At 35.7% G+C, this 15,928-nt stretch overlaps 2 protein-coding genes across 2 annotated transcripts; one reads left to right on the top strand and one right to left on the bottom strand.

Moving 5' to 3' along the window:
- The first annotated feature begins 9,501 nt into the window (after positions 1–9,501).
- Positions 9,502–10,588, top strand: l(1)G0004 (RNA-binding protein pno1). Its single transcript, XM_073977642.1, has 3 exons — positions 9,502–9,799; positions 9,861–9,954; positions 10,021–10,588. Exons 1-3 carry the CDS (start codon positions 9,609–9,611, stop codon positions 10,432–10,434), a joined length of 699 nt encoding a protein of 232 aa, XP_073833743.1. The 5' UTR covers positions 9,502–9,608; the 3' UTR covers positions 10,435–10,588.
- Syx16 (syntaxin 16) lies at positions 10,490–14,377 on the bottom strand. Its single transcript, XM_073977641.1, has 3 exons — positions 14,142–14,377; positions 13,944–14,077; positions 10,490–11,454 (listed from the first exon to the last, which is right to left on the bottom strand). Exons 1-3 carry the CDS (start codon positions 14,223–14,225, stop codon positions 10,620–10,622), a joined length of 1,053 nt encoding a protein of 350 aa, XP_073833742.1. The 5' UTR covers positions 14,226–14,377; the 3' UTR covers positions 10,490–10,619.
- Positions 14,378–15,928: the final 1,551 nt, after the last annotated feature.

Raw genomic sequence — 15,928 nt, 5'->3', positions numbered from 1 at the left:
ATATTTTTTTAAGAAAAAATTGTTTTTTTTTTTTTAACAGAAAATAAACTAAATAGAAGAAAGTGTATTTGATCAAGTAGATTCCAGTATCATACTTGTAGGCATTTGTTTGGCAGATAATTTAATTTTAAGACTGCTTGAGTTGTTGTGATTTTTCATTTTTCTGAGAACTTTACCATTAAACATGTAAGAACGGCGTTAATGTCATGTTCACACTAGCGTTTCAATTACGTTGTTCGCCTGTCGAACGACGTACACGAATTAACCCGTTTCCACGACACCATTCGTAATTAACAGAAACATAAACAAAAGCTGTGTTCCTTTACTTACCTGAGGTTACCATTTTTACCATTTGTTACCATTTTTAACCTGCAAAGCGTTCCTTAACCCCGAAATGTGGCAAAACTGGAAGCAATTTTTAAGAGAGTGAGAGTGGAGAGAGAGCGAAAATGGCTTCTCTTCTACCACAGGCTACCAGCAAAATTTCTGCAGGTAAAAATGGCAGAACTGATTTGTCGACTTTTGTTTGACGATTATTTCACAATAAAAAAGAAAATGGACGAAAAAAGAGAAAAAGTCGAACGCTGACAAAACTAAATTAAAAACTGTGAAATAAAACACGAAAGTTGATTTTTTATGTTTCTTTTTGACATTGCAGCAAGATCTACCATTTTTCCGTTCCTTTACTTTTCTGGTAAAAATGTTCATGAGAGAGCAATTTTCATGGTAGAATAAAGTAAAGGTAGGCCACAGCTCACAGCTGATTACAATTTTTTCTTTTTATGGCCTAATCTGTCAAAAGCAGGGTTGACATTTTGTACTGTTTTTGTCATTATGCAATCATAAAGGTAGATGTATCGCTGAATTGTTCCAACATAAAACTTCTGCTGTAACACTATATCTTAAAATTGAAAACAAGGACAAAAAATATGTATTCGCGTGGCAAAATAAAATTGTTGATTTTTTAGCAAAACTTACGAATGAAATTTTTATCAAATATTGATATTAATTTAAATTTGTTCCAAAATTACGGGAATGTAAAAATTACAATTTTTGTAAAAATTCTGCTGATATTTATCTGCAAATCGGATGCCAGCAATCACGATGTCAGATTAGCCAAACTTGTCAAGTAGAAAATAAGTGAATGGCATTTTTTCACTGTCATAAGTTTGGAAAGAACTTTTGCTATTTTTTCAACACTTTACCAACAAGAATATTCTGGAGCCTAGCTAAAGAAATGTTTTTACACTATATGGCACTTTTAACATATAAAAAGTGAAACTCTAAGTTCCACATGTTTTTGTAATACGGGATAGCTATGCAGGTACATCTACCATTATTATTGTACCATGCAATTTGACGTTTTAAGCCATGGCTGCAGGGTGGCATTTCTCAGTGATTTTCATACATGGCCTACCTCTCCTTTATTGTACCATGGCAATTTTGAGCAATTTTGACACTTTTCTCTTTTACCACCCTTACCATTAAAAAAGTAAAGGAACAAAGCTAAAATTTCCTTCATTTTTGTTTCCTTGTTTTCACGAAAGTTTGAGCCGAAAACACATAAAATATACATTAAATGAATAGGAAAAGCAATAAACTTTCCTTCAAATGTATCTTCTATATTTAACTACGCACATTTCATTCATTTTTCCAAAAATTCTGAATAATTTTGTATTTTCAGTATACATATTTTTATATGTTTCTATTTTCAGAATTAAAGAGAGAGGGACATTTCAAAACAATGTTTGTGTATACAGACTTTCAGTTATTTGTTTTTTTTCTTTCTGATTTTTTACGCGATTTTGAACTAATGGACTAGAAATGTGTGTGGAATTAAGAATGAAAAACAACCATCTTCCTTCTACATCTATATAAAATGTTTAGTTCATTAATTTTCATTCATCTTTTTCCTTTTTTCAAAAATTTTTGTGTTTCTTCTTCTTCTTCTTTATTTGCCTATTCGTTTTTCGAATTTTGGCGATCAATGCAATTATATACATACATATTACATCTGTTACATTATAAATTTCATTTTGGTGTTTATAAATTTCTTATTATCTCAGCAAATGACTCTCTGTTTCGGCTTTCGCTGAGAAGATTCCCAACATCTTGGATACCAGTCCACTCCTGTATGTTATTAATCCATATCATTTCTTTTCTTCCTCTAGTGGGTCTTCCTTCAATTTTTGTTCGGATTATATTTTGGAGTAGCTTATATTTGTTATTTCGCATTATATGACCAAGATAAGCTGTTTTTCGTTTTTTTATTATATGGATTATTTCCTTTTCCTGGTGTAGCCTTTGCAGTACCTCACTGTTTGAAACAAACTGCGTCCATGGAATTTTCAATATTCTTCTGTATGTCCACATTTCAAAAGCTTCTAGTTTTTTAATATCTGTTGCCTTTAAGGTCCAAACTTCGACAGCGTATAACAGAACTGACCATACATATGTTTTCATGTATCGCAGCTTGGTTTTTATGTTTATATCATGGCTGGTAAAGATTTTCTTGTACTTTATGAATGCTTCCCTCGCCATTTCAATTCGGCATCTTATTTCGGATGAGTTATCCAGCTTGTCATTTATCACTGCACCGAGATATTTAAAGCTGTATACTCTCTCTACTGGTGTATCTTTTACTGTTAGTGTGAAAGGGGGACAGCGGTTTTCTTTGCTCACAATCATATATTTTGTTTTCTTAATATTGATTTTTAACCCATACAACTCGCTTTGTGCTACCAGCCTATTTAAGAGATATTGAAGACCTGACATGCTGTCAGCTAAGATTGTTTTTCAATTTTGAATTTAGACAAGTCATAATTAATTTTTTCGATAAATTCTCTCATTTGTTAGGGATGGGACATACTTATTCGTCGTTCAGAGAGTATTTCTAATCGAACAACGTAGAAAAATCGTCGTTCGTTCATAGAATTTTGTGTGGGGAAATAAGTAATTTATTCGTAGTTATGGGTCGAACAACGAATAGAGAACGAACGACGTACCGTGGAAACGGGCTATAAATTCGGCAGGGCCGAGCTTGTTATACCCTCCACCACAAGTAGTATTGAAGTAAAATGGAATAATTAGTTTCCTTTCGTGTATGAAGAAGACTTAATACTAACACGGCGTTTATATTATAGCTTTTTGCAGGGTTAACCTTCTTTATAAGGATTTATTTGAAATATAAGCAATGGAATTGACATTTAAAACCCAGTCGGTTTGTTAAATCCGGTTATATATAAACGGGCTATAAATTTCAGTAATTTCGATAAAACAATGTGTGGCACCATTCTATGGAGGCTATTTCAAAACGTCGATCTATACCGACAAATTTCTGGCGGAAAGTTTTTAGGCTCAAAGAAGACTAAAGCTTCGTTCCCGTACTTTTTAATTGTAAAACTCGTAAAAGAGAGAACTGCAAAAAATTTGTTCTCAAACACAAGTTTTTTGAAATAGTTCGGGAACGGAAAAATGGAAAATACGTCAAAAAACTGGGACAAATGTCAAAGTCGGTGTATCAGCCAATCAGACGCCGGCAACCATGTTACTATTTTTTACTCGCCCAAATTTGTCATTCAGCGCCAAGAGAGAAGTGAACATTTTACAACTTTTTTGTGTACGGGAACGGTTTTTCGGGTAAAATGTGTAAAAGTCATAAAAATTGTAAAAACTTTTTAGTTCTGGAACAAAGCATAAATACCAAATTTCCTATATTTCGGTAAGAGAATGTGGCTAAAACTTAAAAAATACCGAAAATCCGGAAGTACGCTTCTATGGGGATATAGGAAGACGTGGTCCTATACTGATAATACTCTTCTGGAATATTTTATAATTCTTGGAAGACGAAATAACGAATTTCAGCCATTTCGGTTGGAAATTGACGTCACAATCTTCAGTATTACGAAAATCGGGAGGTACCGTTCTATGGACCTATACCGACGAATTTTAGTCAGAAATGGGGCAATATGAAAGCGTGGACCTGTACAGACATATTTCTGGCGAACTGTTTTATATCACATTGAAGACTAAATACCAAATTTCAGCCATTTTGGTGGAATATTGAAGACACAACCTTCAAAATACGAAAAATCGGGAGGTACCTTTCCATTGGGGGCTATATGAAGGCGTGGACCCATACCGATAAATTTAAAGGGGAAATTTGAGTACCCCCAACGAAGTCTAAATACCAAATATCATTTCGGTGGAATATTGAGGCCACAACGTTCAAAATACTGAAAATCGGGAGGTACCGTTCTATGGGGGGTATATGAAGGCATGGACCGATACCGTCAAAGTTCTGGGGGAAAGTTTTATGCAACCAAAGTAGACTAAGTACCAAATTTCAGCCATTTCGGTGTGATAATGAAGCTAAAACCTTCAAAATACCGAAAATCGGGAGGTACCGTTCTATGGGGGCTATATTAAGGTGTGGACCGATACCGACAAAATTCTGGGGGAAAGTTTTCTACCCCTAAAGAAGACTAAGTACCAAATTTCAGCCATTTCGGTGTGATAATGAAGCTAAAACCTTCAACATACCGAAAATTGGGAGGTACCGTTCTATGGGGGCTATATTAAGGTGTGGACCGATACCGACAAAATTCTGGGGGAAGTTTTATACCCCTAAAGAAGACTACGTACCAAATATCAGCCATTTTGGTAGGATAATGAAGCTAAAACCTTCAAAATACCGAAAATCGGGAGGTACCGTTCTATGGGGGCTATATCAAAACGTGGACCGATATATCCCATTTTCAATACCAAGATCTATTTAACAGGTCACGTAAGTAGCACAACAACAACTCAATTTTGGCGGAAAATTCTTCAATATGTTAAAATGTTTGTTTACGTTTTCATACAATTTATTCACAATAACAAAAAATTTGACAGATTGAAACCAATCAGCTGGACGTTTTACGACACCTTATTATTTCATCATGTTCAATACCAACCATCCTGCAAGTAATAAAAACTTCTGTAACAAATTTTGACTCTCTATCTTTAAAATTGCGAGCTGTATCTTGATTTCAACACACAGACGGACGGACATGGTCAAATCGACATAGAATTTTTCGGAGGAATATTTCGGTGTGTTACAAACGGAATGACAAATTTAATTATACCCTCCATACTATGGTGGAGGGTATAAAAATATGAGAACACAATGGTTACACATTACTTACTAGGCGTTTACACTAGACAGTTTGTCTTCAAATACAACTCTGATTTACTAACACATAAGCTTTACATTTTTAATAGTAAAAGTAGCAAAAGAGAAAAGTAACAAAATTGCTCTCATGTATAAAGATTTGCACAAAAGTAAAGGAACGGAAAAATAGTAGATCTCGCAGCGATGTCAAAAAAATACAAACGTGGCTGCTTAAAAAGTAACAACAAACAAAATAAATGTCCCTGTTTTTTAATTTTTTATTTCACTGGTACACATTTGTTATTATTTATACTTATTTTATTTTATTCCTTTTTATTTTGCTTTGACAATGCGCTTTGTTCTCTTTTTTCTTTTGTCTTGTTTGTCAAATAAATATCAAATCAGCAGTTTGTCAGATTTTCCACTTTTTACACCACGAAATTTGTCGAGGAGAAAGTAGTAAAAGAGAAAGCCAGTTGGCATGCTCTCTCTTAAATTTTGCTTCAAGTTTTACCTCTTTTTGGGATTAAGAAACGCTTTGCAAGTTAAAAATTGTAAAAGTGGTGAAACTTTAAGAAACTTTAACGTAAAGGAACAAAGCTATACATACATTTGTCGGCTGCATGGTATAACTAGGCGTTTACACCAGACAGTTTGTCTTCAAATACAACTCTGATTTACTAATACATACATACATTTGTCGTTTGTCTCTCAGCTGTCCATCATTTTTTCACAGACAGTAAGGAAGACAAATTTTTGGTATTTCTGTAAAAATAAGTGAGATAATATATAATTGAAATGTGTTGAAAACAAAAGAACATGAACAAAAACAAAACATGAGAACGGAAAACAAAAATAAATCGATGATTTTCATTCAAAATTTTACAACTGTTTTTGCAGTTGTCTGCCAACGTCACACAGGCAAGTTGTGGGATTTTGACAATCAATACATGAAGTCAACTGTCCTGTCATTTGTAAACGCAGGGTAAGTAAAGAGGTAGATTTAATTGAAAACAATCTGTAGAACCCTGGTTTTTCCTGAATTCCTATTAGTCCCAATTTACATTGGGCGAGTTTACTTGCGGCAATTGTCATTTTGTAGGAGAGAGAGGTGGGGCATATGGTAACCCTTTGCCTCTCAGCACCCTCTCTCACCTACAAACTGACAATTGCCGCAAGTAAACTCGCCTAATGTAAATTGGGACTTACTTCAAAAACAGTAAACACAAAAGCAGCAAGTGTGTTTGTTTATAATATCTTTTTTGAGCATTTTATAAAAAACGCGAAAAATGAATGAAGCGTCATGACTTCTTCACATAACCGAGTTGTGGATATGATAAAATGTTTGTTTTGTTTGTTTGTTCTAAAAACAAATTAAAGAATCATTGAATTTATTTGCTTTTAAAATTGTTTGGCATATTATTCAAATAGCACACACACATACACAGATTATGCACATTGTTTTGACGTTTTAGGAACAGTCGAAATAAAAAAAATTAAATTGACAGAAAGCTTTAGCTAACCTTTCTTATTAAACCATGGTCGGCTGTCTTCCAGCTGTCCAACGTTTTTTTCACCGACAGTCGGGATATCAAATTTTTGACATTTTCGGCAAATGCGACTTCAAGTGCCCCTTTTGTAAAAAGCCCCCATAGAACTTTAAACGCATTTTACACTTACATTTAAAACAGGCTTTTTAGGAATTTACGTCATTTATTTGACAGATATTCCATGTAATTGACAACTTAAATGACCCATGTTTTATCAAACATGTTAGATGTATATGCAGTTTTATAGTACGTTCAGATTTATAAATCCCCTCGATGGGGATGGTCTCCGAATACGGCATTAACACTGTACCTTTGTACTACTTGCGCCACTGCATGCTGTCCAGGTCTGCCTGCCTGATAGGCTCGTTGTCCTGGAGGTTCCCGTTTATACCTTTGGACCTCTCTCTAGATCATGAAGATCTCTCCTGACGTGCCTGGGTGGCCAATTAAATCCTGATATGGATGTTTACTGCGATAACACCCAAGTAAGTACTGCATCGACAACATAATAGCTTCGTTCTCGTACTTTTTAATAGTAAAACTCGTAAAAGAGAGAACTGTAACATTTTTTTTCTCACACAAAAGTTTTTTGAGATATTTCGGGAACGGAAAAATGGAAAATACACAAAAAAAACTGGAACAAATGTCAAAGTCATCGTATCAGCCAATCAAACGCCGGCAACCATGTTACTATTTTTTACACGCTCAAATTTGTCGAGTAAAAAGTTTTTAAAGAGAGCGCCATTTTTGTTTAAAGAGAAGTGAACAGTTTACAACTTTTTTGTGTACGGGAACGGTTTTTCGGGTAAAATGTGTAAAAGTCGTAAAAGTTGTATAAACTTTTTGGTTCTGCAACAAAGCTAATGTGTATTCGTTTACTCAAAATTTGTACAAATTGTTACTGGATGTTGTTCGTTTACTCTACAGTACAATGCAAAAACCTTGGCCGATTACAAGAAGTTATTGAACTTGTAAAAATTTGTACAAATTGTTGATTGCCCTGATTCAGGGTATATTATTGGAATCATATCGTTCGAAAAAGTATAAAAAAACAAGCTGTGACTATCGACAATTTTCTACACTAGAGGTTACTAAAGGAAAACTGTCCCCAGATTTTCTGAAATTAAATTTACAAAATCTAGAATTTGGTCATTTTCAATCGGTTTTATTTGAGTGTATTGCATTTCTTGGTGTATTTTCCCCAAAAATTTATTCGTATGTATAAAATACTCCAAATTGTCTTGTGTAAACCCTAATTTGCTCACAGTTTCATTCTACGTTACGTTTGGTACTAATCCTCAACGCATGCGTTGCCAACATCATCATCAAATTACACAGTTGATAACAAACGTACTCTATTGTTGTCATTTTTATGCCATTTCAAATAGAGCTGGCAAACTATCGATTTCGGCCAAAATTCGATTTTTTCGATATTTCCGTTTCAAAATATCGATACTATCGTAGATTTCCTACTCCTATTTATTTAGAATCCAAAATTGCCGACATATGTGTTTTGTTTACATTTCGCATGTCAGTGAAATACGAGGCGAATTAGAAAAGTTTGTGGCCTAAGCAACACGCAGTGTCGCCAGTCGTCATTTGACAATTTTTTGGAAAGTGTGACAATTTTTAGTCTGAGCGTACTCAGAACAGTTTGACATACGACCATATGTTGTGTTGTTTACAGTGACCATGTGTTGTGTTGTCACTTTGCAAAAATATGGAATTTACTTAATTTACTTGTGAACATATTCGTCCGATAATTGTTCACAACTTTCGACATGGATAATCGCGGCAAGAGTGCATCGATCGAATTAAATCTTTGTATGTCAATAAAAGACCATCTCATAGCACTATGAAAAACTGATTAAAGGAATTCAATCGTGGCCGACATTCGCAAAAATAGAAAAACGAAGTTCCAGAGGGTCGTTCAAAAACGATCGTTGTGCCAGAAAAAATTAAGCCGTGCGTGAACGGATAGTGCAAGATCGCACTGTTATGTACCGTGAGATAAAGGCCTTCTTGGGCATTTATTCCACCAACTAACATTTGATTTTGCATGAACACTTGGCGCAAAAAATGGGGGTCTTCTGGTCGGACCCCGCGTTGGTCGGTGCAAGAAATTTCGAAAAACTACGATCGCGGTGATTTAAAAGACGTTTATATGAAAATGCAGAAAAAAAATTTCGCCACGGTCGGAGAGGAGCTCTTAAACTTCACATGTTCCGAATATTCTGTGGGAGCTACCCGAATGAGTAAGCCGTGATAATCCATATTCGAAGCCGATCTATATCTGGAAGGAATAATACGATGTGCAAAGTTTAAAACAAATCGATAGTTATCGTTCACACCGTTTTACAGCAAAATGTTGAACTTTTGTGGGGTAGGTACTCGAAGAATTGGATCGATATGGCTCATATTCGAACTTGAACTAAGTTTGGGCAAAATATTACGAAATGCAAAATTTGGTTCGAATCGCTCGATCCATTCGAGACAGACGGACGGACTCTAAATGCTATATCGACTCCAAATAGTCTGAAACGAATTTCGTCCAAAAATACTTGAGGTCTTAAACCTTTATTTCGATTTGGCACATTTTTGGTCGTATCAAAGTGTATATGACCTCGTCAGCCTAAAGGCTGAGGGTGTGAAAATTTCTGGCTATTGATTCTATGGCTTTTCTTTAGTGATGTCAAAATGGCCGATAGTATCGATGTAAAAAACTATTCGTCGATATTGATAAAAAAATTATGTATCGATAATATCGATATTTCCATCGATGGTTTGCCAGCTCTAATTTCAAAGTGACAACCATCCAGCACATGTGTTAATTTAATACGGTGTATTTATTTTTCTTTTCTCACATTTCTTTAATTTCAAACGAAAAAAGTTCCTAATTTCTCAAAATGGAAGTAGTCAATATAAAAGTTGATGATATTTTACCAACCAAAGTGGCCAAAAAACGTACCCGCAATGATTCTTCGGAAATGCAAGTGGACGAAGTTACTGGCATCGAGGGAATCGTAACTAAAAATCAGCCTCCAAAGGCAAAACGCGTTAAGAGTGAAGTGCGTAAAATTGCTGTGCCTCCACATAGGTAAGACCTTCAAAGGGATTTCTAATGAAGTGGAAATCAATTCAATTTTATTATTTGTTAGATATTCATCATTGAAGGAACACTGGATGAAAATATTTACACCCATTGTGGAACACATGAAGCTGCAAATTAGATTCAATATGAAAGCCAGACAGGTAGGGATGCTTTTCATTATTACCACATGCAACGTGTTTTTAAAAGATGTGTATTTTTGCTTTTAGGTCGAACTTCGTATTAGTCCCGAAACTCCCGACATTTCAAATCTCCAAAAAGGTGCTGATTTTGTTAAGGCCTTCCTATGTGGTTTCGAAGTAGATGATGCCTTGGCCTTGTTACGTTTGGATGACTTGTTTTTGGAAACCTTTGAGGTAAAAGATGTTAAGACTCTGCGTGGCGATCATATGAACCGTGCTATTGGTCGTTTGGCTGGTAAAGGTGGTCGCACCAAATTCACCATTGAAAATGTCACCAAGACACGTATTGTTTTAGCCGATAGTAAAATTCATCTCCTCGGTAGCTATCAAAATATCCAACTTGCACGTAGAGCCATATGTAATTTGATTATGGGTTCACCACCAAGTAAAGTTTACGGTAATCTCCGTAATGTTGTTTCACGTGTTAGCGAAAGAATGTAAATATAATATGAAGTCATATTTATATTAAATGAATTGCAAAAAAAAAAAAAAAATATTTAGGTTTAGTTGTGAATTACGATATATTTTTTAGATACATAAATTAAGTTCTTTTTTAATATAAACCAACAAAAAACAAACAAAATGATAAAAACAATTTTGGTATGGTAATTTGTTACGGCTCACATCTATAATTTGGTAAATATTAGCAAGATAAGCATAAACAAGGTAATGCCAGCCAATACTAGGATTGCACACATTTTACGATTCTTTCTCTGATACATTTCAGCCTTTTGCAGTTGACGTACACCTTCTGACACCCTGGTCTGGGTTTGTTCAATGGAATAGTCTATACGATCTAGCACAGTACCTTGCTCTTGGACCATCTGCCCCAGATCTTTAAAGATATCATTGAGATCATAAATACTCTTGACTATCTTTGACACTTCCTCATCTCTACTCAGTGCCAGACGCGTATTTTCTTCTTCGAAAAGCAACAATTGTTGTTCGGTCATGTGATTAGCCATTGGCCTTTGGAAATGGGCATCCAATTCACTTTGTTTGGCTTCATCATCTTCTTCATATAAATAGTTGTTACGTTGTGATGCTCCTCCAGCCGGTTGCAAAAAGTTATCAAAAGAATCAACATAATTATCTCGATCTCCTCCACTGCTGCCGCCGCCACCATTACTGAAATCATCAAAGAATTGCTGTGATCGTTCTTCGCGTGAATTCAATTGTTTCAAAAAGGAATTTTGACTATAACGAAATTTAAATGTCAGCTCCTGTAGACTCATCATAAGATAGTGGATAACATTGGCCGTGAGGCGTTGCTCCAGCTTTCCTCCTTCACCCAAACTATAGCGTATACATTGAACATGACGATGTGTTGATGTGATGAGTTTCGATATTTCTTGACTTAATTCTTCCATTTCGAGTTCTTCCTCTTTGCTCTCGTCGAAAGCTGGTCGCAAAAGGGAACGGGCCTGCAGTGAGCCGAGTTCATCCAATTTGGGTTTTATTCTGAAATAAATGAATAGGAGAAATTAAGGATCTCATCGAAATGAAACATTTATAGCCTCCAATATGAGCCTACACTAACGTTACGTTGCTTTATACTGTGGACATGTGCAAAGTATGCCTACGGGAAATATTTTTCATTCGATTTTAGTGAATTCAAAGTCACATATCTTGGGAAGTTTGGACATATTTCTCGCTTCACATCGACTTCACTTCACTTAGAATATAGGATGAATTATGATGTCGTCAATCACTGGCAGAGCTCCAAATTGTTGCTCAACTTGCTTGAATTCGAAAAGAGTTTCACTCGCGATTATTCGGAGCTCTGATAACTTGTCCTGTTATCGGCAGTAGAACAATTACCATCTGTGCATTTTTAACTACGCTCCTCTGGCATGTTACGGTACCTCAGTGTAGGCCCGAGAAGAGTTCCCACAATGGAAACGCCTTCGAGAAGTCGTGCAGAAGCCTTCAAAAGATTATCTCCTGATAGTGGACCATCTATGATTCTAGAAACTGGGAAAAGGAGCGGATTGCTGTTCCGGTCACTTTCGACTGATATAAAGTGGTTCGCAAGCTCTTTTTAACTGATAATTTGGCGAGATTCCAAATGTTGGTCCCTGACAAAATCTCTTAAGTCGATAACCTCCGTTCCTCATTATTCCCGAAGTTCGCAGAAGAGCGGGATGGTCATAATTCAGAAGCTTGTCAAGGATGCTATCAATGGTGAACCTTACAGACCGATTTCATTGCAAAATGATTCAAAGCTTGTCAAGGATGCTATCAATGGTGAATCGTGCAGACTGATTTCATATTGCTGATCAGTCTGTTCACACTGTACAACAGCGTTGTAAGTCATTGACCGTCTTCAACGGAACAGTAACGGAACGCTAAACGACAGTGTTGATGGCGAGCAACCTACAAAAGCCATATATCTGGAACTGGGAGGTTTCTCCAGGGGTGGATGAAATGCAAGGCATGAAACATACTGTTTTTATACCGCCCATATTTACAAATCCCAGGCGTATCTAGTAGAGTTGTGCCAAAGGAACTATATGGAACTATATAGTTCACTTCGCAGTTCCAATGGCCCACATTTTTTCTTTGAACAAACTGCGTTACACATGCATTTTGGAACTAGTACAAGGAACTAGGAACTAGATTACCCAACTCTAGTATCTACCACGATAGGATCTCTGCCTCGGAACGATCAGATTATTACTCGACCAAGGATTGCAAGCTCAGCGCAAGCTATAATACCAGCAAAGTACGGATACGAACAGAAGTCTGTTACAACCACAACAAGTTATGGAAATGGAATTTTTCTCTGGTTTCAGATTATTCTGAAATTACATTTTAGTTAGTTTTGATTGGAAAATATAGGGTTGTGGATACGGACGGGAGTCTGTTACAACCACAACATGGTATGGAAATGAAACTTTTCTCCTGTTTCAGATTATTCTGAAATTACATTTTTTTAGTTTTGATTGGAAAATATACTCTTGTGCCAGACTATGAAAAATTTCATATACGTGAAAATGAGTTTATAGGCAAGAGGTGTGAAGGGGGTGAAACTCTGTACACAAGGTTCTGTAATCTGAAATTATTCTTTGTGTTTACATTCGTAACTCTCAAACCAATGCAAAGCAAAGAAAATATCAAAATTTTCATATGATTTCATATATGTGTGTAGACGTCAATGAAAATTTGGAAGAAAATGGCAAAACGTTTTCAATGAATTTTTTCATAGTCTGGCATAAGACATTATTACATACATATATCGTTGTAAGCAGGATCGCAAGGGTGACTTGGGATTAAAATTTCATATTTTCTGTTCAAAAAATTCGATCAAACCTACAACCTATGAAACCCACAGTAAATTGGGGTGGACAGAATTTTTTATAACATGCCATTATACTCCCTTAAGAAATCCCTCAATCCCATGGCAGCGGGTTCTATCATACTGGATTGACCCGAAACCACAGTGTTTCGGCCAGCTGCTGCCAACCCAGCATCAAACCTATGATTGTGCGTAGGTATCCATGCTGCTACAACAAGAAATCCCTAAGTTTTGGATGGATCATACCTCACTTCTTAGAACAAGCTTTGTTTTTGAGTCTACCCCAAAACAACTTAAAAGCAGCCTAGTCTAGGTTGTCCTTTAGCCCATCCATAGACTTTTAGGCCATTACTGACTGTTGAATAAACCTCGTTTGCCATTTCGTCCCTCCCTCAAACTAGGTTTATATTTGTTTTTGTGTCTACCTTAACAACATTAAAGGGTTCTGGTTTCCTCCTCCCTAACGACATTAAAGGGTTTAAATTCATTTTGCCGTGAAATGAATAGTTTGACTTGCTACTACCCACACTACATGGTAAGTCATTGCTACATTGATTTACTTTATATTTTGTCCATATGTCCCCGTTTTATGGCGGAGAACAACATGACCACATCTTTCATCACATAAGCGCACATACTCTAGGAAACTCACTTTGACATTGTGTACTGGGCTTCTTCCAATTTATCGATCCACGATGGTTGACTTCCATAATCATCCCTCAATTCCATACCTTCTTCGGCATCGTGGACAGAACGTTTTAACAATAATTCCGCATCAGTGCCATTCTATACAGGGTTAAAGAACACAAATTAAAACAACCATATTGAACGAGGACACCAATCCACTTACTCTGTCGTCAGAATATAAATTGCGATTTTTTGATGCGTTATTACGCATAATATTAAAAACCTCCGTCAAATTGCGGGATGACATTTTTGTTGTCTTGCACTTTTACTTTCTGTTTGTTATATGTTTTATTTATTTAGAGAATATTCTTATGCTTTCATTCGTTGATTTTTACATGACGAAGAAAAACATTACACAGAAACTGTCCAGGGTTCAATAAACTGAACAATTTACTACCCAGGGCTTTAGATGTCAAAAACGAACCTGTCTAGGGCTATATAGATGGAAAAAGTTATGTTGTGTTTATACCATGGTACAATAATACAGGTAGCATTATCATGCCAGCTGATGGTAACATATGGCCTGTTCCCGTACTTTATAAAGTGGTAAAAGTCGTAAAAGTTGTAAAAGTCGTAAACGATTTTCATATAAATTTTGTGTACGGGAACGCAAAATGTGTAAAAGTGGTAAAAATTGTAAAAACTTTTTAGTTCTGGAACAGAGCTATAATGTGTCAATTGCATTGAATTGATGTCAAATTTTGACACCTTATGTTACCAACAATTGCCGATGCGGCTACCTGTGTATTTGTACCATGGTTTATACTGTATTATATTGGCTCATGATGAAATTATAAGGTGGCGTAAAACGGCCAGCTGATTGGTTTCAATCTGTCAAATATTTTGTTATTGTGAATAAATTGTATGAAAACGTAAACAAACATTTTGACATATTGAAGAATTTTCGGCCAAAATAGAGTTGTTGTTGTGCTACTTACGTGACCTGTTAAATAGATCTTGTATTGGCTCCATGGCACAATAATACAGGTACAGCGGCAAAAACAGCTGGTTATCACACTAGTTGTCAAAATTCATTATTGTGAATAAAAACACATAAAAAACGTAAACAAGCAATTCACAACAATAAGTTATTGTGACCAAATTTGACGTTTGGTATGATTTGATGTAAAACCTTCTTATTCCACCATGATTGGCTCTCTTCCTTTACGTGCAAGATCTATTTAACAGGTCACGTAAGTAGCACAACAACAACAAATTTTTGGCGGAAAATTCTTCAATATGTCAAAATGTTTGTTTACGTTTTCATACAATTTATTCACAATAACAAAAATTTATTATTTCATCATGTTTACGTGCCTGAGGTCCCATTTCTTGCCATGTTTAACCTGCAAAGTGTTCCCTTACTTTAAATCGCATACAATTTATATGAAAGCAGTTTAACACTTTTACCATTTTCTGTCACTGTTGCCATTTTAAAAGTAAAAGAACATACCTATTATATGGTCTGTTCCTTTACTTTTGAAAATGGTAAAACCGGCAAAAGTGGTAAAAGTTGTAAACTGATCCCATATGAATTGTTTTGTGTCTGAAGTAAGGGAACGCTTTTCGAGTAAAAAGTGGTAAAAATTTAAGATTCTTGCACGTAAAGGAACAGAGCTATAACCCCACGGTACACTTCAGTAGAAGAGTCCGTCAACTCGACGTAACACATGACGGAAATGATATCCAGCAGGTAAAGAGCATAATATTTCATGATATTTCATGCTCTTTAGGAAGGGGTAGGAAAATCCCCACCCATTGAAATAAGTGTTTAGATCACAGTTTATACAGTTGGCCATTCAGCCTAAACTAGTTAGCCCTGACTATTTAGTTTGCTGTCAAATACATAAAATACAAAGGAAATCAAATCACAATAATGAACAATCTATTATGTTTGTTGTCAAATGTTGTTAACAGAACTCTGAATGGCCAACTGTATAAACTGTGGTT

The sequence above is a fragment of the Musca autumnalis genome, unplaced genomic scaffold (assembly GCF_047663935.1).
Source record: "Musca autumnalis isolate F117 unplaced genomic scaffold, ASM4766393v1 scaffold_3, whole genome shotgun sequence".
In the NCBI taxonomy this organism is placed as follows: domain Eukaryota; kingdom Metazoa; phylum Arthropoda; class Insecta; order Diptera; family Muscidae; genus Musca; species Musca autumnalis.
Note: the sequence above shows the minus strand (reverse complement) of the source record. Positions and strands in the feature narration are given on the sequence as shown.

What these genes read in the sequence shown, in the direction of transcription:
- Syx16 (XM_073977641.1), bottom strand. Translation starts at nt 14,225, where the DNA reads ATGTCATCCCGCAATTTGACGGAGGTTTTTAATATTATGCGTAATAAC. An exon ending in ATTTATATTCTGACGACAGA is followed by an intron (nt 14,078 to 14,141) that starts GTAAGTGGATTG and finishes AACCCTGTATAG; the next exon opens with AATGGCACTGATGCGGAATT. An exon ending in GCCCAGTACACAATGTCAAA is followed by an intron (nt 11,455 to 13,943) that starts GTGAGTTTCCTA and finishes CATTTATTTCAG; the next exon opens with AATAAAACCCAAATTGGATG.